This window comes from Boleophthalmus pectinirostris, unplaced genomic scaffold (assembly GCF_026225935.1).
Source record: "Boleophthalmus pectinirostris isolate CB_2022bp ecotype Guang Dong unplaced genomic scaffold, ASM2622593v1 HiC_scaffold_7, whole genome shotgun sequence".
NCBI lineage: Eukaryota > Metazoa > Chordata > Actinopteri > Gobiiformes > Gobiidae > Boleophthalmus > Boleophthalmus pectinirostris.
This window is the reverse complement of record NW_026571473.1, coordinates 41,182,513-41,207,541: the sequence shown is the minus strand read 5'-3', so window position 1 is coordinate 41,207,541 and position 25,029 is coordinate 41,182,513. Positions and strand designations below refer to the sequence as shown.

General features: G+C 46.1%; 1 protein-coding gene across 1 annotated transcript in view; it reads left to right on the top strand.

The window, feature by feature from the left end:
• The window catches only part of LOC110170499 (ras-related protein Rab-3A-like), a 45,427-nt gene extending 30,828 nt beyond the window's left edge, over positions 1-14,599 (top strand). Inside the window, exons 3-6 of the mRNA XM_055164832.1 lie at positions 6,131-6,227; positions 6,634-6,664; positions 10,433-10,557; positions 14,409-14,599. Coding sequence (XP_055020807.1) covers positions 6,131-6,227; positions 6,634-6,664; positions 10,433-10,557; positions 14,409-14,599 — 444 coding nt within the window. The remainder of the gene's footprint in view (positions 1-6,130; positions 6,228-6,633; positions 6,665-10,432; positions 10,558-14,408) is intronic.
• Positions 14,600-25,029: the final 10,430 nt, after the last annotated feature.

Here is a 25,029-nt window from a genome sequence, read left to right as displayed (position 1 = left end):
ACCAGGAACTAAACCAACAAAGGTCTAACCAGGACTGAACCAGGACAAACCAGGACTAAACCAGGTCTAAACCAGGAGACTAAACCAGGACTAGGAACCAGGGACTAAACCAGGACTAAACCAGGACTAAACCAGAACTAACTAAACCAGGACTACCAGGAAGACTAAACCAGGAAACCAGGACCAAACCAGGACTAAAACCAGGACTAACCAGACTAAACCAGTCTAAAACCAGGACTAAACCAGGTCTAAACCGGACTGAACCAAACCAAAACCAGGACTAACAACCAGGACTAACCAGGACTAAACCAGGACTTTAAACTAAACCAGGACTAACCAGGACTACCAGGACCAGGAACTAAACCAGGACTACCAGACCAAACCAGACTAACCAGCGACTGAACCATTTAAACCAGGACTAAACCAAGGACTAAACCAGGTCTAAAACCAGGAAACCAGGACTAAACCAGGTCTAAACCGGACTAACCAGGTCAACCAGGACTAAACCAGGACTAAACCAGGTAAAACTTAAACCAGGACTAAACCAGTCTAACCAGGACTAAACCAGGACTAAACAGGACTAAACCAGGACTAAAACCAGAACTAAACCAGGACTAAACCAGGACTAAACCAGGACTAAACCAGACTAAACCAGGTCTAAACCAGGACTAAACCAGGTCTCTAAACCAGGACTAAACCAGGACTAAACCAGGTACTAACCAGGACTAAACCAGGACTTAAACCAGAACTAAACCAGGACTAAACCAGGACTAAACCAGGACTAAACCAGGTCTAAACCAGGTCTAACCTGGGGACTAAACCAGGACTAAACCAGAATAAACCAGGACTAAACCAGGACTAAACCAGGACTAAACCAGGTCTAAACCAGGTCTAAACCAGGACTAAAGCCAGACTAAACCAGACTAAACCAGGAACCAGGTCTAAACCAGGTCTAAACCAGGCTAAACCAGGACTAAACCAGGACTAAACCAGACTAACCAGGTCTAAACCAGGACTAAACCAGGCTAAAACCAGGACTAAACCAGGACTAAACCAGGACTAAACCAGGACTAAACCAGGTCTAAACCAGGGACTAAACCAGAACTAACCAGGACTAAACCAGAACTAAACCAGGACTAACCAGGACTAAACCAGGACTAAACCAGGAACTAAACCAGGACTAAACCAGGTCTAAACCAGGACTAAACCAGGTCTAAACCAGGACTAAACCAGGACTAAACCAGGTCTAAACCAGGTCTAAACCAGGTCTATGTTTGTATTTTAGTCTCCGTCTTCTTTTTGTTCTGATCGTTTTAAACACATTCAGGAAAAGTTCTGCTCTGTTTTTTAGTATCGATACCTGCGAAAAATGAGGATCTGGTTTCGATATTATTTTTAGTATCGATTAGAATCTGATTTTCGATACTTTTGACAGAGCACAGGGACGGATCAGAGCAGGAACTAAACAAACAGAAGCACAAAAACATGAAAACTTGAGGTCCGGTCTGGACACTGACCGCAGGCGACCGCAAGACTCACAAAGACATTCAAGTCATTTGGATCCTGCCGCACTGACCTCTGACGTCAAACTGACAAAACCACAGGAGCAAAACAGGAAATGAGCTGAACCGTTCTGAACCTGAACTATACCGGACCTGAACCACAAAGCACCTGAACCGTACCCGCACCACATCCACACCACATCTGAACCACAAAGCACCCGAACCCTACTGCACCTGAACCGCACCAAACCCAAACTGCACAGCACCACACTGCACCTGAACTGTACTGCACCTGAACCTCAAATCACCTGAACCGAAATGCACCCACACCGCACCTGGACCACATGGCACCACACCTTAACCGCACCAAACCCGAACTGCACCGCACTTGAACCACACCGCACCTGAACTGTACCACACCTGAACTGCACCTGAACTGTACCACACCTGAACTGCACCTGAACTGTACCACCTGCACCTGAACTGCACTGAACTGTAAACACTGCACCTGAACTGCACTGAACTGTGAACTGCACCTGCACCTGAACTGCACCTGAACTGTACCACACCTGACTGCCCTGAACTGTACCACTGCACCTGAACTGCACCTGAACTGTACCGCACCTGCACCTGAACTGTACCACACCTGAACTGCACCTGAACTGCACCTGTACTACAACCTGAACTGCACCTGAACTGAACTGAACTGCACCTGAACTGCACCTGAACTGAACTCACACCTGAACTGCACCTGAACTGTACCACACCTGAACTGCACCTGAACTGCCCTGAACTGACTGCACCTGAACTGTCCTGAACACACCCTGAACTGCACCTGAACTGCACCTGAACTGTACCACACCTGACACCTGAACTGCACCTGAAGGCACTGCACCTGAACTGCACCTGAACTGCACCTGAACTGCACCAACTGTTACCACTGAACTGTACCGCACCTAAACTGCCACCTGAACTGCACCTGAACTGTACACACACCTGAACTGCACCTGAACTGCCACCTGAACTGTACCCACCTGAAACCTGTACCTGAACACCCTGCAACCTGAAACCTGAACTGTACCACACCTGAACTGCACCTGAACTGTACCACACCTGAACTGCACCTGAACTGCCCCTGAACTGTACCGCACCTGAATTGTACCGCACCTGAACTGCACCTGAACTGTACCACACCTGAACTGCCCTGAACCTGTACGCACACTGCACCTGCACCTGAACTGCCACCTGAAATTGTACCACACCTGAACTGCACCTGCACCTGTACCACACCTGAACTGCACCTGAACTGTACTGAACACCACCTGAACTGAACTGCCCCTGAACTGTACCACACCTGAACTGCCCCTGAACTGTACCACACCTGCACCTGAACTGTACCGCACCTGCACCTGAACTGTACCGCACCTGCACCTGAACTGTACCGCACCTGCACCTGAACTGTACCACACCTGCACCTGAACTGCACCTGAACTGTACCACACCTGAACTGCACCTTAATCTCACCGCACCTTCAGTCAACAAACACCGGGGGGTTAGCTTCATTAAACCAGATCTGTGGCCTTACCTCTGGTCTCGTCCGGTCTCCAGGACTGAACAGGACTGGACCTGGTCTGGACTTGGATGGGAAACCGCTGGGAATAAACTACCTCTGTGTCCTTTGGCAACACACTTCACCCACAGTGCACAGTGGAGCCTAAGACTAAAGATCCTCTAAAATGTAGGACTTAAAGGTTGTATAGAGGATTTTCCAAGGAACAGAAATCCAGCGACTGTTTGTCCTTTTTCAAATGTTGCTCCTGTGTGAAACCACCTCCCCCCCCACAGCTCCTACGTAGAAACACCTCCTCCCTCCTCCTCCTTACGCCAGAAACCGTTTGTTTGCCGCTGCACATGACTTGTAAACAACTAACTACAGTGTTGGTTAGGCAAGACGGAGAAGTGAGGAGCGGGGGGAGCGGGTGCGCGGACATTTCGTTCGCGGACGAGAAGTGAGGAGCAGGGAGAGGAGAGAGGAGAGGGGTGCGCGGAGATTCTGTGCCCGGAGAAGTGAGGAGCAGTGGGGAAGAGCAGATCGGGCAGCGGGGAGAGGAGCAGGAAAGGGGTGCAGAGAAGGTTGCGCGGAGATTCAGTGCGAATGAACTAACTACAACACGCAGCAGCAAGCGACTCTTTCTTTGCCTTGAAAATTACGTTTTCAGACATAGGATATCGCATTCGTGTCCTGAAAAACGTTTGTCTAACTCTTGGAAATAAAGTACATTTTCATAATAAGCAGAAGTTTCCTGTCCAGGAGTAATTTGTGGACCAGTGGTTCAGTCTTTAGACCCTTCGTCTGCTTCAGTCGCGCCATCGCTGGAATGAATCTTCAAGAATCACCTTAGTTTGGCTTCGCTGCTTTTCCCCTTGTCTTCTTCTTTCACCTCAAAAACGGACTTTCTTTTGCGGTGAACTGCTCCTGGATTCTTGTCGCCATCGCAACAAACTTTGTGCGAACTGCGAGGAAGATATAGGTCAAAAAAGCCGCTAAGAACTGTTGTGTTTTGGTGGAGTAAACAGCGTCTGTGCGTCTTGCGTCTGTGGACTGTGTGACAGTCGTAACGTAAACCACGTACCGGCGGCGCAGGCAAGTCAGTTACTATAGAAACGTAGGGAGTTTGATTGACAGCCTGTCAGCTCACAGATAACGAGGCAGTGTCGTTATCTATTGGCAAATGTTTAGCCCCACCACGTCCGGAGGAAAAGAGAAGGCAAGGGAGAGGAGAGAGAGCGGTGAGAGAAGGAGAAGAGAGAGAGGAGAGAGATAGTAGAGGAGACAGGGGGGAGAAGAGAAGAAAAGGGAGGAAAGAGAGAGGGAGGAGAGAGGAGAGAGAGCGGTGAGAGAAGGAGAAGAGAGAGAGGGAGAGAGATAGTAAGGAGGAGACAGGGGGGAGAGAGAAGAAAAAGGGAGGAAAGAGAGAGGGAGGAGAGAGGAGAGAGAGCGGTGAGAGAAGGAGAAGAGAGAGAGAGGAGAGAGATAGTAGAGGAGACAGGGGGAGAGAGAAGAAAAAGGGAGGAAAGAGAGAGGGAGGAGAGAGGAGAGGAGAAGGGAAGAAGAGAGAGGGAGGAGAGGCGAGAGGGAGAAGAGAGAGATGAGAGAAGGAGGCGAGAGAAGAAAGTGGAAGGAAAGGAGAGAGGAGAGAAGGAGGAGAGGAGTGAGGGAGAAGAGAGGGAGGATGTGAGGAAAGAGGAGAGAAGAGAGGGATGAGAGGAGTGCAAGAGAGAGGCAGGAGAGAGGAGAGGAGAGAGAGAAGGAGGAAAGAGAGAGGGAGGAGAGGAGACAGGAGTGAAGGAGGAGAGAGAGAGGGAGGAGAGGAGAGAAGGAGGAAAGAGAGAGGGAGGAGAGGAGAAGAGAGGAGAGAAGGAGGAGAGAGAGAGAGAAGATGTTAGATTCAGTTTAGAGTCGTTCATTGGTACATTCTGGCACATTATGTTACTATGGAGACAGTTTCAGATCTGTGGAGAGGCGGGTCTGCGGAGAGGCGGGTCTGTGGAGAGGCGGGTCTGTGGAGAGGCGGGTCTGCGGAGAGGCGGGTCTGTGGAGAGGCGGGTCTGTGGAGAGGCGAGCTCACAGCACTCACAAAAATTATTAATAAATGGAAGAAAGACGAGTTTAATACTGAACTGCGGCAAAGCTTTCCAGAACATCAGGAAAGTTACGCACTGCACCTTTACAATCGTATTAGAGTACGGAAACGCGACGGAAACCCGACGGAAACCCGAACCGAAACCTGACCGAAACCCGACTGAAACCCGACCGAAACCTGACCGAAACCCGATTGAAACCTGACCGAAACCCGACGGAAACCCGACCGAAACCTGACCGAAACCTGACCGAAACCCGACTGAAACCCGACTGAAACCTGACCGAAACCCGACTGAAACCTGACCGAAACCTGACTGAAACCTGACGGAAACCTGACCGAAACCTGACCGAAACCTGACCGAAACCCGACTGAAACCCGAAACCCGACCGAAACCTGACCGAAACCCGATTGAAACCTGACCGAAACCTGAAACCTGAACCGAAACCCGACTGAAACCGAACCGAAACCTGAACGAACCCGATTGAAACCTGACGAAACCCGACGGAAACCCGACCGAAACCTGACCGAAACCTGACCGAAACCCGACTGAAACCCCGACTTGAAACCTGACCGGAAAACCGAAACCTGACCGAAACCTACCTGACCGAAACCTGACTGAAACCTGACTGAAACCTCGAAACCGAGAACCTGACCGAAACCCGACTGAAACCCGACTGAAACCCTGACCGAAACCCGACCGAAACCTGACCGAAACCCGACCGAAACCCGACTGAAACCCGACCGAAACCCGACTGACCGATTGAAACCCGACCGAAACCTGACTGAAACCTGACCGAAACCTGACCGAAACCCGACCGAAACCTGACCGAAACCCGATTGAAACCCGACTGAAACCTGATTGAAACCTGACCGAAACCTGATTGAAACCCGACTGAATTGATTGAGCTGAATTGACCTGATTTGGTGTGAGAAGTACAGATGTGTTTTACAGTGACTCTTGTTTGTGTTTGTGTTTGTGTGAAGGACACGGCCGGACAGGAGCGATATCGAACCATCACCACGGCCTATTACAGAGGAGCCATGGGCTTCATCCTCATGTACGACATCACCAACGAAGAGTGTCAACGCCGTCCAGGACTGTACGTCAACGCCGTCACATGAACGACTGAACACAACACTGTCCAGGATGGTACGTACTCACATGAACGAGGTGTACATGAACACAACACTGTCCAGGACTGGTACGTACTCACATGAACGAGGTGCACATGAACACAACACTGTCCAGGACTGGTACGTACTACACACATGAACGAGGTGCACATGAACACAACACTGTCCAGGACTGGTACGTACTCACATGAACGAGGTGCACATGAACACAACACTGTCCAGGACTGGTACGTACTCACATGAACGAGGTGCACATGAAACACAACACTGTCCAGGACTGGTACGTACTCACATGAACGAGGTGCACATGAACACAACACTGTCCAGGACTGGTACGTACTCACATGAACGAGGTGCACATGAACACAACGCTGTCCAGGACTGGTACGTACTCACATGAACGAGGTGCACATGAACACAACACTGTCCAGGACTGGTACGTACTCACATGAACGAGGTGCACATGAACACAACACTGTCCAGGACTGGTACGTACTCACATGAACGAGGTGCACATGAACACAACACTGTCCAGGACTGGTACGTACTCACATGAACGAGGTGTACCTGAACACAACACTGTCCAGGACTGGTACGTACTCACATGAACGAGGTGCACATGAACACAACACTGTCCAGGACTGGTACGTACTCACATGAACGAGGTGTAACCTGAACACAACACTTGTCCAGGACTGGTACGTACTCACATGAACGAGGTGCACCTGAACACAACACTGTCCAGGACTGGTACGTACTCACATGAACGAGGTGCACCTGAACACAACACTGTCCAGGACTGGTACGTACTCACATGAACGAGGTGCACATGAACACAACACTGTCCAGGACTGGTACGTACTCACATGAACGAGGTGCACATGAACACAACACTGTCCAGGACTGGTACGTACTCACATGAACGAGGTGCACATGAACACAACACTGTCCAGGACTGGTACGTACTCACATGAACGAGGTGCACATGAACACAACACTGTCCAGGACTGGTACGTACTCACATGAACGAGGTGCACATGAACACAACACTGTCCCAGGACTGGTACGTACTCACATGAACGAGGTGCACATGAACACAACACTGTCCAGGACTGGTACGTACTCACATGAACGAGGTGCACATGAACACAACACTGTCCAGGACTGGTACGTACTCACATGAACGAGGTGTACATGAACACAACACTGTCCAGGACTGGTACGTACTCACATGAACGAGGTGCACATGAACACAACACTGTCCAGGACTGGTACGTACTCACATGAACGAGGTGCACATGAACACAACACTGTCCAGGACTGGTACGTACTCACATGAACGAGGTGCACATGAACACAACACTGTCCAGGACTGGTACGTACTCTGAAAAACGAGGTACGCCTCAACACAACACGAGCAAAACGCCGTCAGGATTGGTACATACTGACATAAACGAGGTACGCCTGAACACAACACAAGAAACACAAGGTACAGCTGAACATAACATGAGTAAAACGCCGTCAGGACTGGTACATACTGATATAAACGAGGTGTACCTGAACACAACATGAGTAGGACTGGTACATCCTGAGAAAGACGAGGTACACGTGAACACAACACGAGTGCAGGACTGGCACACTAAAGCTGTTTTCAGGCCGACAGAACCGACAGAGAACTGACAGAGAACCGACAGAGAACTGACAGAGAACGAACAGAGAACTGACAGAGAACCAACAGAGAACTAACAGAGAACTAACAGAGAAACTGACAGAGAAGAACAGAGAACTAACAGAGAACTGACAGAGAACGACAGAGAACTGACAGAGAACTGACAGAGAACCGACAGAGAACTAACAGAGAACTGAAACAGAGAACTGACAGAGAACTGACAGAGAACTGACAGAGAACCGACAGAGAACTAACAGAGAACTGATAGAGAACCGACAGAGAACCGACAGAGAACTGACAGAGAACCGACAGAGAACTAACAGAGAACTGACAGAGAACTGACAGAGAACTGACAGAGAACCGACAGAGAACTGACAGAGAACTGACAGAGAACTGACAGAGAACTAACAGAGAACTGACAGAGAACCGACAGAGAACTGACAGAGAACTGACAGAGAACCGACAGAGAACCGACAGAGAACTAACAGAGAACTGACGAACCGACAGAGAACCGACAGAGAACTAACAGAGAACTGACAGAGAACTGACAGAGAACTAACAGAGAACTGACAGAGAACCGACAGAGAACTAACAGAGAACTGACAGAGAACCGACAGAGAACTGACAGAGAACTGACGAACCGACAGAGAACCGACAGAGAACTGACAGAGAACCGTGCCGGTGCCGACTCTCGTGTTCACACCGGAAATCAGAGCGTTCGGGAACTGAAAAGTAAAACTTGTTTTTTCTGAGTGAACCGTGACGACACAGAAGCCGTCAGCACGTTCATCCAGGTCACATGCAGGAAAAGAAACAAACAAAGAGCAACTGAAACTATCATGTATTAAATTAAAAGTTTTAAATCTACAGAAACTATTTGTACTGTTCATCTTGCATGTGTCTGTGTTTCCTGATAAGTTTACATGTTTGTATTTGGCGTCGCTGTCGTCTTCTCCACAGCAGATCCATGTTGTGTCAGAGTTTGGTTCATAAATATTGACTTGTAGAAATACAAACTCTCACTGGTGTCGATGATTTGATCCATGATTCTTATTTCATCCGTTTTCTCGTGGTCTTGTTTTTTTTTTTGGTGTAAATCCACTCCTTCTGTCGATGACGCATCATGAGTTCACGTAAATAGTTTGAACTTGGGTCGTTCACCAGAGAAAACTTTGGTTCTGGTGCAGGAAACGACACCGGCACCGTTCTGACCGGCATGAAAACAGCTGAATAGAGCACTTCCTGATTATCAGACAATATAAGAGTTTATAATTCGACGCAGACAGAACTCAGCAGAAGCACCACATCTGTACTGGAGCACGACACTGTGGGGTGTGTTTGTTTTGTTCACCCTGTTCACTCAGGTAAACACGTGTGTATGTACAGAGGAGTGGCTGGGGTGTGTTTGTTTTGCTCACCAAGTCACCCGAGGAAAATGTGTGTATAGAGAAGTGAGGGTGTGTTTGTTTTATTCACCAGGTCGACTCAGATAAAGACGTACTCGTGTGTATTGATCGGGGTGTGTTTGTTTTATTCACCAGGTCGACTCAGATAAAGACGTACTCGTGTGTATTGATCGGGGTGTGGTTTTTGTTTTGACCACCAGGTCGACTCAGATAAAGACGTACTCGTGTGTATTGATTGAGGGTGTGTGTTTGTTTTATTCACCAGGTCGACTCAGATAAAGACGTACTCGTGTGTATTGATCGGGGTGTGTTTGTTTTGTCCACCAGGTCGACTCAGATAAAGACGTACTCGTGTGTATTGATGGGGGTGTGTTTGTTTTATTCACCAGATCAACTCAGATAAAGACGTACTCGTGTGTATTGATCGGGGTGTGTTTGTTTCGTGCACCAGGTCGACTCAGATAAAGACGTACTCGTGTGTATTGATCGGGGTGTGTTTGTTTCGTGCACCAGGTCGACTCAGATAAAGACGTACTCGTGTGTATTGATCGGGGTGTGTTTGTTTCGTGCACCAGGTCGACTCAGATAAAGACGTACTCGTGTGTATTGATGAGGGTGTGTTTGTTTTATTCACCAGGTCGACTCAGATAAAGACGTACTCGTGTGTATTGATGGGGGTGTGTTTGTTTCGTGCACCAGGTCGACTCAGATAAAGACGTACTCGTGTGTATTGATGGGGGTGTGTTTGTTTCGTGCACCAGGTCGACTCAGATAAAGACGTACTCGTGTGTATTGATGGGGGTGTGTTTGTTTCGTGCACCAGGTCGACTCAGATAAAGACGTACTCGTGTGTATTGATGGGGGTGTGTTTGTTTCGTGCACCAGGTCGACTCAGATAAAGACGTACTCGTGTGTATTGATCGGGGTGTGTTTGTTTCGTGCACCAGGTCGACTCAGATAAAGACGTACTCGTGTGTGTATTGATTGAGGGTGTGTGTTGTTTCGTGCACCAGGTCGACTCAGATAAAGACGTACTCGTGTGTATTGATGGCGGGGTGTGTTTGTTTCGTGCACCAGGTCGACTCAGATAAAGACGTACTCGTGGGATAACGCGCAGGTGCTGCTGGTGGGAAACAAGTGCGACATGGAGGACGAGCGGATGGTGAGCGGAGACCGAGGACGACAGCTGTCTGAACATCTGGGTGAGTGTCACGGCGGGGGGCGGGACAGGTGCAGACAGGTGCAGACAGGTGCAGAGACAGGTGCAGAGACAGGTGCAGGGACAGGAACTTTTCAAATTATGTCAAATCTACTGCAGTAAAATTGAAAATTAAAACTGAAAGGGCCATAAATCAGGAGCCACAGGGGGGCGCCAGTCACAAAAACTGTTGTTGTGTCCTTAGGCAAGACACTGAACAATGAACTGTGAATGTAATGATTAATTAATAATGAATAAATGAATTAACAAATGGATTTTATTGATATTTTCTCTCTGTCTCTTTATCCCCCTCTCTCTCTCTCCTTCCCTCCTCCCTCCCTCCCTCACCTCTCTGTCTCTCTCTCTTTTTCTCCCTTTTTCTCTCTCTCTCCCTCTCTCGCTCCTCCTTTCTCTCTCGGTCCCTCACCTCTACTTTTCTCTCTTCTTCTCTCTCTCCCTCCCTCTCTTTCTCTCCTCCCTCTCTCTCTCCTTCACAACTCTCCTCTCTCTCTCACTCTTTCTCTCTCTCTCTCTCTCTCTTTCTGCCTCCCTCCCTCTCTCTCTCTCCTTCTCCCTCTCTCCCTTCCTCTTTCCCTCTTTCTCTCCTATCTCTCCCTCCTTCACACCACCTTCTCTCTTTCTTTCTCTCCCTCTCTCCCTCCCTGTCTCTTTCCCTCACTTCTCTCCCTCCTTCGCAACTCTCTACTCTCTCTCTCTCCCCTCTCTCTTTCTCTCGTTCTCTCACCTCTCCCTCCCTCCCTCCTCTCTTTCTCTCCTCTCTCTCCTTCACACTTGTCTTCCCTCTCTCCTTCTCTCTCACTTCCTCCCCTCACCTCTCTCCCTCCTTCCTCCTCCTTTCTCTCTCTCCCTCGCTCTCTCTCTCTGTCCTTCTCTCTGTCCCTCTCTCCCTTCCTCCTTCTCTCTCTTTCCCTCTCCTCTCTCTCCCTGCTTCACATCTCTCCTCTCTCTTTCTCTCCTTCTCCCCCCCTCGCTCCCTCCTCCTCTCTCCCTCTCTTTCTGTCCTCCTCTCTTTCTCTCCTCCTTTCTCCCCTCTTTCCCTCCTCTCTTTCTCGCCCTCTTCCATCCCCCTCTCTCTCCCTCTCTCCCCCTCTCTCCCTCTCTTCCATCTCTCCTCCTCTTTCTCTCTCTTTCCCTCCTCTCTTTCTCCCTCCTTCACATCTCTCCTCTCTTTCTCTCCTTCTCACCCTCCCTCTCTTCCTTCCCCCCTTTCTCTCTCTCCCTTTATCTCCCTCTCCCTCCTCCTCTCCTCCTCTCTTTCCCTCCTCTCTTTCTCTCTCCCTCTCTTCCGTCTCTCCTCTCTCCCTTTCTTTCTCTCTCTTTCTCTCTCCCTCTCTTTCACCTCTCCTGTTCTCTTTCCCTCCTCTCTTTCTCTCTCCCCTCCTCGTCTCTCTCCCTCTCTCTTTCTCTCTTTCTCCCTCCCTCTCTTCTTTCTCTCCATCTCTCCCTTCCTCCCTCCCTCACTCTTCTGTCTCTCTTCCCTCTCTTCCCTCTCTCTTCCCTCTCTTCCTCTCTCTCCTCTCTCTCTTCCCTCTCTTCCCTCTCTCTCTCTCTCTCTCTTCTCTCTCTCTCTCTCTTCCCTCTCTCTTCCCTCTCTTCCTTCCTCTCTCTTCTCTCTCTTCTTCCCTCTCTCTTCCCTCTCTCTTCCCTCTCTCTTCCTCTCTCTCTCTTCCATCTCTCTTCCTCTCTTCTCTCTTCTCTCCTTCTCTCTCTTCTCTCTTCTCTCTCTCTCTTCCCTCTCTCTTCTCCCTCTCTCTCTCTCCCTCTCTCTTCCCTCTCTTCTCTCTCTTCCCTCTCTCTTCCGTCTCTCTCTCTCTTCCCTCTCTCTTCCGTCTCTCTTCCCTCTCTCTTCCATCTCTTCCATCCCTCCCTCTCTCTTCCTCTCTCTTCCCTCTCTCTTCTCCTTCTCTCTTCCATCTCTCTTCCCTCTCTTCCCTCTCTCTTCTCTCTCTCTCTTCCTCTCTCTCTCCATCTTCTCTCTCTTCCTCTCTCTCCTTCTCTCTCTCTTCCTCTCTTCCACTCTCTCTCTCTCTCCTCTCTCTTCCCTCTCTCTTCCTCTCTCTTCTCTCTCTTCCTCTCTCTTCCTCCCTCTCTCTTCTCTCTTCCTCTCTCTTCCCTCTCTCTTCCATCTCTCTCTCTCTCCTCTCTCTTCCCTCTCTTCCATCCCTCCTCTCTCTTCCACTCTCTCTTCCTCTCTCTTCCGTCTCTCTTCCCTCTCTCTCTCTCTTCCCTCTCTCTTCCCTCTCTTCCATCCCTCCCTCTCTCTTCCCTCTCTTCCTCTCTCTTCTTCCTCTTCTCTTCTCTCTCTCTCTCTTTCTCTCTCTCCTCTCTTCCCTCTCTCTTCCTCTCTCTCTTCTCTCTCTCTCTCTTCCTCTCTCTCTCTCTCTCTCTCTCTCTCTCTCTCTTCCTCTCTTCCTCTCTCTTCTTCTCTCTTCCATCTCTCTTTCCTCTCTCTTCTCTCTCTCTCTCTCTCTCTCTCTTCTCTCTCTCCCTCTCTCCTCTCTCTCCCTCTCTCTTCCCTCCCTCTCTTCCTCTCTCTTCCCTCTCTTCCCTCCTCTCTTCCCTCTCTCTTCCCTCTCTCTTCCCTCTCTCTTCCTCTCTCTTCCTCCCTCTCTCTCTCTCTCTCTTCCTCTCTCCCTCTTCCTTCTCTCTTCTCTCTCTCTCTTCCTCATCTCTCTTCTCTCTCTCTCTTCTCTCCCTCCTCTTCCCTCTCTCTTCCTCTCTCTTCTCTCTCTCTCTCTTCCCTCTCTTCCCTCTCTTCTCCCTCTCTTCCCTCTCTTCCCCTCTCTCTTCCCTCTCTTCTCTCTTCTCTCTTCCATCCTCTCTTCCCTCTCTCTTCCCTCTCTTTCCTCTCTCTTTCTCTCTTCCCTCTCTCTTCTCCTCTCTCTCTCTCTTCCTCTCTTCTCTCTCTTCTCTCTTCCCTCTCTCTTCCCTCTCTCTCTCTCTCCCCTCGGTCTCTCTCTCTCCCTCTCTCTTCCTCTCTCTTCCTCTCTCTCTCTTCCTCTCCTCTCTTCCCTCTCTCTCTCTTCCTCTCTCTTCCCTCTCTTCTCTCTCCCTCTCTTCTCTCTTCTCTCTTCCCTCTCTCTTCCTCTCTCTTCCCTCTCTTCCCTCTCTTCCCTCTCTCTTTCCTCTCTCTCTTCCCTCCCTCTCTTCTCTCTCTCTCTCTTCCCTCTCTCTTCCTCTCTTCCCTCTCTTCCTCTCCCTCTTCCCTCTCTCCTCTCTCTCTCTTCCTCTCTCTTCCCTCTCTCTCTCTTCCTCTCTCTTCCTCTCTCTCTCTCTCTCCTCTCTCTCTTCCTCTCTCTCTCTCTTCCCTCTCTCTTCCATCTCTCTTCCTCTCTCTCTCTCTCTCTCTTCCCTCTCTCTCTCTCTCTTCCTCTCTCTTCCCTCCTCTTCTCTCTTCCCTTCCCTCTCTTCTCTCTTCCCTCTCTTCTCTCTCTTCCTCTCTCTTCTCTCTCTCTCTCTTCCTCTCCTCTCTCTTCCCTCTCTCTTCCTCTCTCTCTTCCTCTCTCTCTTCTCTCTTCCCTCTCTCTTCCTCTCTCTTCCCTCTCTCTCTCTCTCTCTCTCTTCTCTCTTCCCTCTCTCTTCCTCTCTCTCTTCCTCTCTCTTCCCTCTCTCTTCCCTCTCTCTTCCCTCTCTTCCGTCTCTCTTCCCTCTCTCTTCCCTCTCTCTCTCTTCCTCTCTCTTCCCTCTCTCTTCCCTCTCTTCCCTCTCTCTTCCCTCTCTTCCCTCTCTCTCTTCTCTCTCTTCCTCTCTCTTCCTTCCCTCCCTCCCTTCCCTCCGTCCTCTTGTCGTTCTTGTCGTTCTTGTCGTTCTCGTCGTTCTCGTCGTCTGTTTCAGGGTTTGAGTTTTTCGAGGCGAGCGCGAAGGACAACATAAACGTGAAGCAGACGTTCGAGCGTCTGGTCGACATCATCTGCGAGAAGATGTCCGAGAGTCTGGACGCGGGCGACCCGGCGGTGACGGGCGCCAAACAGGGTCCCCAGCTGACGGAGCAGACCCCGCCCCCCAAACCCGACTGCGCCTGTTAGCTCCGCCCCCTCCTCCCAACGCCGCCGCCGCCGCCGGACTGTGCGCGAAAGCCCCGCCCCCCGCCGCGGTCCCCGGCTCCGACGCTCCCGACGGTTTTTCCCAGACCGGCGTCCACCCCCTCCGTCCGCCCCCCGCCCCCCCCCCGCGGGTTTAAAGACGCACCGCGGAACTTTCCTGACGCTCGCTCGTCCGCGGAGACGTCGCCGCTCGGTCCGGAACGTTCCGCAGTCCGGCGTTAAACCGAACGTGAAATCCTTAAACGGGTTTAATGCCGCGCTGTGGGACATTAAAGGAAAGCGGCGACGTTTCTGCGGCGGCGTTTCCGTGGAGACGAGCGGCGCAGCGGGCGGGTCGACCCCAAACCGGGAAAGTTCCGCAGTGAATCTTTAAAGAAGAAGAAGAAGGCCTCACAGTGCCATCCACATCCTCCCCATGTTTACACAGAACCAGGACTGGACCGGGACTAGACCTGGTTTAGTTCTGGTCTAGTCCTGGTTTAAACCTGGTCTAGTCCTGATGAAGACTTAGTTTAACCCTGGTTCAGTCCTGGTTTACTTCTGGTCTGATCCTGGTTTAGTCCTGGTCTAGTTGTGGCTTAGTCCTGGATTAGTTCTGGTTTAATCCTGATCTAATCCTGCTCTGGTCCTGGTCTAGTTCCTGGTCTAGTCCTGGTTTAGTCCTGGTCTAATCCTAGTTTGGGCCTAGTCTAGTCCTGGTCTAGACCTGATGAAGACTTAGTTTAGTCCTGGTTTAGTTCTAGTCTGGCCCTGGTCTAGTCCTGGTTTAGACCTGGTCTAGTCTTGGTTTAGTTTTGGTCTAGTCTTGATCTGGTCCTGGTTTAGTTCCTAGTTTAGTCCTGTTCTAATCCTGGTCTGGTCCTGGTCTAGTTCCTGGTTTAGTTCCGGTTTAGTCCTGTTCTAGTCCTGGTCTAGTCCTGGTCTGGTCCTGGTCTAGTTCCTGGTCTAGTCCAAGTTTAGTTCCTGGTCTGGTTCTGGTCTAGTTTCTGGTTTAGTTCCTGTTCTAGTCCTGTTCTAATCCTGTTTTGGTCCTGGTCTATTTCCAGGTTTAGTTCCTGGTCTGGTCCTGGTTTAGTTCTCGTTTAGTCCTGATCTAGTCCTGGTCTAGTCCTTTTCTAATCCTGCTCTGGTCCTGCTCTAGTTCCTGGTCCAAGTTTATAGTTCCTGGTCTGGTTCTGGTCTAGTTTCTGGTTTAGTTCCGGTTTAGTCCTGTTCTAGTCCTGTTCTAATCCTGTTTTGGTCCTGGTCTATTTCCAGGTTTAGTTCCTGGTCTAGTCCTGGTCTAGTCCTGGTCTAGTCCTGGTTTAGTCCCAGTTCAGTTTCAGTGTGTTGTGTCTGAACTCGTCCTCAGAGTTTCCTTCAAACCCTGGATTAAAAATTAAAAACACTTTGTAGAGTTATTCTGATTTAACTAAACAACACACAGAGGGGTTTTATTTTTACACTTTATTTGAGTTAATTTAAAATGAAATTATGAACAAAACTGGTTCAAACTGGTTCTACTCTGGAGGGAGTTTGAAGTGATGGTGGGAGGAGCCAAATTAACACTAAGAGAAGTTGAATTAACAGTAAAGAAAACTGAATTAACACTAAAGAAAGTTGAATGAACACTAAAATAAGCTGAATGAACACTAGAGGAAGTTGTTTTAACACTAGTGGGAGTTAAATTAACACTAAGACCATTAATTTTCACAGTTTCCACAGAACGAAAACTGTTTATTTTAAAAAATTACAGATATTTTTTTCAACTTTTAACTTTTAATTCAGGGTTTGACCGGGACCGGAGACTCTCGAACAACTTTTAATGTGTTTATTTTTACGTTTTTAAAGCCGCACCGCGCAACTTTTCCGGGCCGATAGTGCTGCTGTCGCCTGCTTTTTTTTTCCCCGTTTCTTTGTTTGAAATGTTCCGTGTTGGGACTTTAAACACATCCCGTTAGCGTTTATTTGTTATTCGAGCGTTTTTACGACTGGAAAATACAAGAATTTTCGTAAACCGCGGGACACTCCAGATCAAAATGTAACGTTTCCATGGAGACGAACAGGTGGAAGCAGCACCCTTCGCTGGAAATGTTACGCAGTGAAGCTTTAACGGAAAAGACGGCGGTTTTGTTCAGGTATTCGCGTCCAAACGTGTGTTTTTACGTTGTTTTTTTACCCGTTTTTTCTGGATAAAAACACAGGGAGGATACATATAGAGACGTATATAGAAAAACATAGTACAAATATTAAAATAGAAGACTTGTATTTTATTTTATTTTATTTATTTCTACTGTGCATATGTGTAAATGTTGTGAATTATAAAACTCCAGTATGCATTCGGATCGGAAACTGTCGTATGAGTTTGTGCGTGAGTGTTTTTTTTTTTCGGTTGTCGCACCATTTTTTTTTTTTGTGAGTGATTTTTCGGGTTTTCGTCGTTTTTTTTTTTTTTTTTTTTTAATTGCAACTTTCTTCTAAATAATTCTCCGTTCTCCGCCACTAGAAACGTCCGGACGGGATTTCGCTGCACGAAAAAAAGGCAGAATATTCGCGCAGACGGGTTTCAGAGGAGAGTTGCGTTGTTTTTTTTTTAGTCGTTGAAAAGGCGCCGTACCTGATTTTTTTTTTTTTTTTTTTTTTACGGTTTTGAAAATGTTCGCGGTGGTTCGAAGTTTATAGGTGCTTTTGGAGACCCTGACAACAACTAGCATGCTAACACACACCTCTTAATATGGGACAACGGAAAACTTTCACAGTGGACTTACTTATTTTTGATCGAAATATAACGGTCCGTGTACAGTTTGTTCTTTTGAATTTTAATTAAGAACGAAAAATGATAAAACGGGAAAACAGTTCGATCCACGTGTCATTTGTTCATTTGTTTTTCAAAATAAAAGCAAAAGTAAGAAAAGGGAAAAAAACAATTATTTTATTCATTATTTGTCTCCAAAACCAAAATGGAAAAAAAAAAAAGAAGCTAATGATTTGTTTTTTCAGTTTTTGATTTTGTGTTTAAAAGAAAAATGGAAAAAATGGATAACGGACTGAACCAAGACTAAACCAGGACAAAACCAGGACTGAACCAGGACTGAACCAAGACTAAACCAGGACAAAACCAGGACTGAACCAGGACAAAACCAGGACTAAACTGGTTTCAATCCTGGTCCTGGTCCTGGTCTCAGTCCTGGTCACCTGACAGTCTATGTGGGTGCACCTCTGGGCCTGTCCCCACACTCCTGGGTCAGTCCTGGTTTAGTCCTGGTTTAGTCCTGGTTTAGACCTGGTTTAGACCTGGTTTAGTCCTGGTTTAGACCTGGTTTAGACCTGGTTTAGATCTGGTTTAGACCTGGTTTAGTCCTGGTTCAGTCCTGGTTTAGACCTGGTTTAGACCTGGTTTAGTCCTGGTTTAGACCTGGTTAGGACCTGGTTCAGTCCTGGTTTAGACCTGGTTTAGTCCTGGTTCAGTCCTGGTTTAGACCTGGTTTAGACCTGGTTTAGTCCTGGTTCAGTCCTGGTTTAGACCTGGTTTAGACCTGGTTCAGTCCTGGTTTAGACCTGGTTTAGACCTGGTTTAGTCCTGGTTCAGTCCTGGTTTAGACCTGGTTTAGTCCTGTTTAGACCTGGTTTAGTTCTGGTTTAGTCCTGGTTTAGACATGGTTTAGTTCTGGTTCAGTCCTGGTTTAGTCCTGGTTTAGACCTGGTTTAGTCCTGTTTAGACCTGGTTTAGTTCTGGTTTAGTCCTGGTTTAGTCCTGGTTTAGTCCTGGTTTAGTCCATTATCCGTTTTTTCCATTTTTCCTTTAAACACAAAATCAAAAACTGAAAAAACAAATCATTATCTGTTTTTTCATTTTGGTTTTGGAGACAAATAATGAAGAAAATAGTCGTTATTTTAATTTTCTTATTGTTGTTTTTATTTTGAAAAACGAATGAACGAACGACACGCTGATTCAGAGAGACGTCACTCTGTTTTTCAATACAAACTGAACTGGAGCCAGAGCCGATGGAGCCAGGAAGCGCGCCCATGCTCACTTCCTGTTCGGGTTCAGCTACGTCCATTTTTAAGAGACATTTTTGCTCGAATACGCGGCGAAAAAAAAAAAAAAAATCAGGTACGGTGCCGTTAAACGATCGTGGAAGTGTCGGTTTCCTGTTCGGTTTGACATGTCCATAAACGGTCGTGCGTTCGTTTTGCGGTGTGTTTTACGAAAAACCTGGAGTCCGTCCGAAATCTCTGACTCATTGTAAGTATTTGTTTGTGTTTGAAAATGAAATGCTACGAGAATATTTTGCACCTGTTTAGCGATAATTTGTACGGACGCGGATTCTGACGGCGCGACGAGGAAAACGCGAGCGAACTTTTACGTCGCGTTTTAGATCGTAACTTTTTCCGGCGGAGGCTCCATCAGACGCTTTTTTCCGTAGAAATACAGTCATTGCTTTGTCTGGAATGTTCCGCAGTACGTCTTTAAACCTTTTCATCGTCACGGAAACCAAACCAGACGGAGTTCCAGGTCAGATCTGCGGAGAGGCGACGCCGCTCACGCTCAGAATCCCCGTTTTTCTTGGCGTTTTTGAGCGATAAACCCACCTGTAACTGAGTAAATGTCACACTGCGGAACATTCCGGACAGAGAAGTGACGTATCCATGGAAACAAGCAGGTGACGGACCCTCAGCCAGAAAGTTACACGGCGCAGCTTTAAAGGAATTAAGGTTTCAGTGACCAAACTTTGAAGACGTTTCAACGAAGAACTGTTGCCGATCGGGAAGCAATCCTTAAGGAAGTTGGGGGGGGTCCGTCGCCTGCTTGTTGCCATGGATACGTCACTGCTCTGCCTGGAATGTTCCGCAGTGTGACATTAAACAGCTCTACTTTACGTTTATTCAATTACAGGTGTTTTTTTTTAAAGCTCAAAAATACCGAGAAAAACAAACTTTCTGACTCTGGAACTCGGTCTGATTTGGTCTCCGTGAAGATAGAAAGGTTTAATGCCGTACTGCGGAACATTTCAGCCCACACAGCAAAAAGTGGAGTGTTAAAATCGACTCTCACAGAATCAGTTTTAACATTTTCTCAGAGTTTAAATGAGTCCAATCTGTTCTAGAGTTAATTTAACACTGGACCAAAGTTCCTGTTTAACTCCGAAATCCAGAGTTATATTAACGTTTTGAGAGTAAACAGAAAACACTTTGTAGAGTTATCCTGATTTAACTAAACTACACACAGAGGTGTTTTATTTTTACACTTTATTTGAGTTAATTTTAAATGAAATTATGAACAAAACTGGTTCAGACTGGTTCTACTCTCGCAGGAGTTTGAAATGGAGAGAATGAATGAAGAGGAGACAAATTAACACTAGAGAAAGTTGAATTAACACTAGAGAAAGTTAAATTAACACTAGAGAAAGTTGAATTAACACTAGAGAAAGTTAAATTAACACTAAAGAAAGTTGAATTAACACTAGAAAAAGTTAAATTAACACTAGAGGAAGTTAAATTAACACTAGAGAAAGTTAAATTAACACTAAAGAAAGTTAAATTAACACTAGAGAAAGTTAAATTAACACTAAAGAAAGTTAAATTAACACTAGAGAAAGTTGAATTAACACTAGAGAAAGTTAAATTAACACTAAAGAAAGTTAAATTAACACTAGAGAAAGTTGAATTAACACTAGAGAAAGTTAAATTAACACTAAAGAAAGTTAAATTAACACTAGAGAAAGTTGAATTAACACTAGAGAAAGTTAAATTAACACTAAAGAAAGTTAAATTAACACTAGAGAAAGTTGAATTAACACTAGAGAAAGTTGAATTAACACTAAAGAAAGTTAAATTAACACTAGAGAAAGTTGAATTAACACTAGAGAAAGTTGAATTAACACTAAAGAAAGTTAAATTAACACTAGAGGAAGTTGAATTAACTTCAACCATATCAACTCTGACAAATAATCCCAACTCCAAGCCACATTTATCTTCCAAATAGTTAAAATAAAACTGTCAAAAACAACTCTGAAATATTTTACTCTGACATTTTAACCCTCCAGTTTTTTCTGTACGTTTGTCGGAGCCTCCACCAGAGAAGTTACACGTGGACCTTTTGTGGAGTGTGATCTTTTCCTGGCGTCGGCGTCAGGAGCCGCGTCCGTCGCCTCGAGACTGTTTGGAGTGAATCTGACCCTTTGAGAAGCGTCTTCCTCTCGATGTAAAACCTGTACAGATCTTCTTCTCTGACGTGTGACTCGTGTATCGACTCAGGCCTGCAGCAAATACAAAAACACACAAAAAACTACATAAAGAAAACTGATGATAACCCAGACTGTGTGGTGCGTCGTTTCTGTCTCTTTTATTTTATTTATTTTTTCAGAACTTTATTTAATCATCATCATCATCGTCTTTATTCTGGACTCACGGTCCATTTCAAAAACAGACAAGGACACTGACAAAACAACAGGCGAGTTTCAGCTGACGTCATTGTTATTAAAAACCCGCGTTGCTGCTGGGAAATATTTTGGTCGGAGGTAAGAAACACGGTAGCGTCAAACACAGTGCGTAACCTCGCGTATTTATCCCCAATAATGGTAAATTCCTGCTGCACAAATAGAAGCACGGAAGAAGGAAAATGTCTTTTTCGTATTCTGAGTGAAAAGAACCACTAACGGTGAATTAAACGACTTTCAAACATCCGCAGAGCAAACGTAGAAGATCCTAACAAACCGTGGACTCAACAAGTTCAACAACACATCCAGACTCTTGGAGGTTTTCATCTTTTCTGCTGTGAATGGCCCAGGAGTTTCACCAAGTCATTGTGGATGTCGCCCAAGTGAATATTTGTCCAGGGAGTTGGAGATTCTGACCAGAAGTTTGGTTTGGTCCAGACTCTGTCGGGGTTGAAACTAGTGACGAGCATTCGATGAAATTTTCTTAATCGATCGTTGGAAGAATTAAAGATCGATTATCGATTAATCATTAACGTTTTATATTAAAATGATCATCATTATTATTACTATCTGCACTAATCTGCATAAATAAATTCAACTTTACGACATATAAACATAACGACTCTAGATCCACATCAGCTGTTTGACATTATAATGTGTTTAATTCAGTTTTGTTCAAATCTCACAGAAACAAAACTTAAAACTTATCATGACCACACTCTTGGTTGCATTATACTTTATATGCAGTGTTGTGGAGTAACAGATTACATGTACCAGAGTTACGCTATCAGAGTATAAATTATGAGTGTAGTGACTATTTGTCAAATAAAAGTAACAAACAAAAGCGTGGCCAACCTCAGAACTAAACATAACTCAAATAATCACCTTTGGCACCGTGGGTTTGTGGTTTACGCAGCACAAATCAATGTCCATGACTAGAGATGATTTTCCAAGATTTATTTTCCAGTTTTTTGGCAAGTAACAAGGAAAACATGTTTAAGGCGACTCCTGCTGCGTCTCCTCGTGACTGGGAAAAAACCACAGGCCCCTGGTCACTCAGGTCCATGTCCCACCCTCCTTTATCCCCTCGGTGACCCACATGAAACCAACAACAAAAAAGAGCTGCTCATGTAAATAACACCAACTTAGACTAAGAAATTAGTAAGAATAATATTAACATAGCAAAAATATATTATACAAATGAACAAAACTAAATTAGTAAACTAACTAAACAAACAAAAATAATAAACTAATTTTAGAATCAACTAAATTAACAAATAGCTCCTACAATGAGTAACTGTATTCAGTTACAGTTACTGTTTCAGTGAGAGGTAATTGGATTACAGTTACTTTGTTGAAATAAATGGATTACGTGGCTGTTTTCACATTTTGGGCTAAATCCATTATTTTTATTTTATTTTTTTTTGTTTCTTTGTTTTTCTTGGTAATTCCACTCATCGCTGGAAACAGAAGGCATCAATAAGAGCGACGTAAACATCTTGTTCACGTTGGTGGCGTCAGTCACACAATGGACGAGGTCGTTAATAATCGGTGTTGATAATAATCTGACTCTGCATCATTCTGAGTAAAAACATCCAAGATTACAGATTTTTACTGGGCTGGTGCCTTTATGTTTGTTCTCAAAGTGATTTTCTTTTTAAATAAACAATATGACACAAACAGTAGGTGGACATAATTCAAGGTGATCTCATAAACAAATCATTTCTCTGTCAATAATATTTTTAATCTGGTTAAGGAAACACTGGACTTTTTATTCTCTTTCAGCAGATAAAACAGATGTTAAGATTTGTTCATCTTTGTTTCTCTACAGTAAAACAAAAGTCTGTTCATGGAGATTTGGGCTCAACAGACAATTTGAAGAAAACAAACATGAATTTTCAGGATGTGGTTGGTACATTCCTGTCGTTTTAAAAAGCACGACAATATCAAGTAATCCAAAGTATTCAGATTACATTACTCACTTTAAGTAATTTAATGGATTATGTTACAAACTACATTTTGGTGTATGTAATCTGTAATCTGTAGGGGATTACATTTTAAAAGTCACCTTCCCAACACTGGCCGCCACATATTACATGTCGTATTTATCTGGCCCTAGTGACATTATGGCTAAAAAATAATAATACATTTTGTGTAACACCCGCTGTCGAATCTCTGTTGTTTAAATCTGAGCTGGGGACAGGTTCAAATTCTGTGGTAGAATTTGGTTTTTCACTTTGAGACTCCAGATGTTTAGCTCTGGTTTATGTTCAATGTTTCTATAATTACTGGACCGATCCAAATAAAACAATTCAGTAACAGTTTTAAAACAAAAAGTATGTAAATAAATGAATAAATAATCAAATACATACATACAGACGTACATAAAAGTGTAAATGTCTTTATTTACTGTGATTTACCTGCAAGTATTAAGATAAAAAAAGATAAATTATTAAAATATTTGTCACATTCTTTCTAACTAATGAACTCATTAGCATATCGTCACAGGAATCAGATCTTGATTTGGATTTGATTTTTATTGGATTTTTTTATTGTCAAACAATCAAAAAAAAAACATGAAAATACTTTGTGATTTTTAAGCAAAAATAGAACAATCTGTGATGAGAGGAATTTTATTTATTTTATTGTTTTTATTTATTCATTTTTGTTAGTTTTCAGTATTTCAGTAAGAGTATTTCAACATCTGCCGCTCTGTGTCAAGTAAAAACAGCTCCACATGACGTCTCCTCTTCATCAGATGAAGGTCTCCCGGTGCAGAGGAGACATTTGCTCTCATTAAACACCTTCACCAAAGAACTTCTGCTCTGTTCCGCTCCTCCCCATCGGATCAAGAACATCCGATGCAGAGGAGCATGTTCCAGGCGGTGTTTACTGTGGGGCTCGGTCTACTGCCCCCTACAGGACCTGTGTGGAGCTAGCGCCCCCTACAGGACCTGTGTGGAGCTAGCGCCCCCTACAGGACCTGTGTGGAGCTAGCGCCCCCTACAGGACCTGTGTGGAGCTAGCGCCCCCTACAGGACCTGCAGAAAATGCGGCGCAGTGTTCGGCAGAAGGAGCTGAGTCTGCTCCTCTGTGGCATCACCACGTGTCTCAGGATGGTGTCCATCGTGGTCTGTAAAAACTCATCCTCGTTGATGATGGCAGAGAATTGAACTAATTTCTTTGAGGAGCCTGTGCACAGGTCTTTGTACACGGCCTCCGCCACTTCCACGATGTTCTCTCTGTCAGGTCTCACCCTCACGTTCCATTCACACATGTTTAACTGCAGCAGCTCAACCAGTGTGATGAACATGGAGCGCATTTCAAACATGTTTTTGGTCTGAAGGACGCGCTTGCTCACCTCATAAGCCAAGCTCCAGATATGTTCTGCCTCCCACTCATATTGAGAATGTCTATAGGGGGGCGAGGTCTGTCCTGGGTCCTGACCTGGAACAGGTGAGGCCTCCCCCTGATTCTCCTCTGGTTCCACAGCATGTCGTGGGTAACAGCAGAGGAGCCTGTTCAGAGAGCTCTTTGAAGTGCTCCACACAGTGTCAAGAGTCTCAGTCTCAGACGTAGGCTGACTCTGGTCACAGGGAGCACAGCTCTGAACCAGGTCCTGATGTACCGTCTGAAGCTTGGTCCTTTGGGCACTCACCTGTTCCTGTGCAGCTGCCTTAAACACTTCTTCCTGATTACCTGCAGACAGGTTCTCAGTGGAGAGTGGCTTTGTTTGAAGCTCACTCTGCTGTTCCTGCAGAGATGTAGCAGAGACTTGAGCTCTGGAGTCCAAAATCAAGAAATCCTCCTCCTGTTCATCCTCTAGGGGAACACTGCACGGGTGACAGAACAGATTCGGCTCTGAAACTTTCTGCTTCCTCCTCCTTTTGCGCCGGACACAAGGTGCACAGCTCTGAGCCAGTTTCTCTAGAAGCCCACTCCGCTGGACCCTCTCCTGCTCCTCCTGATCCACAGAGGCTGAAGAGGCAGATG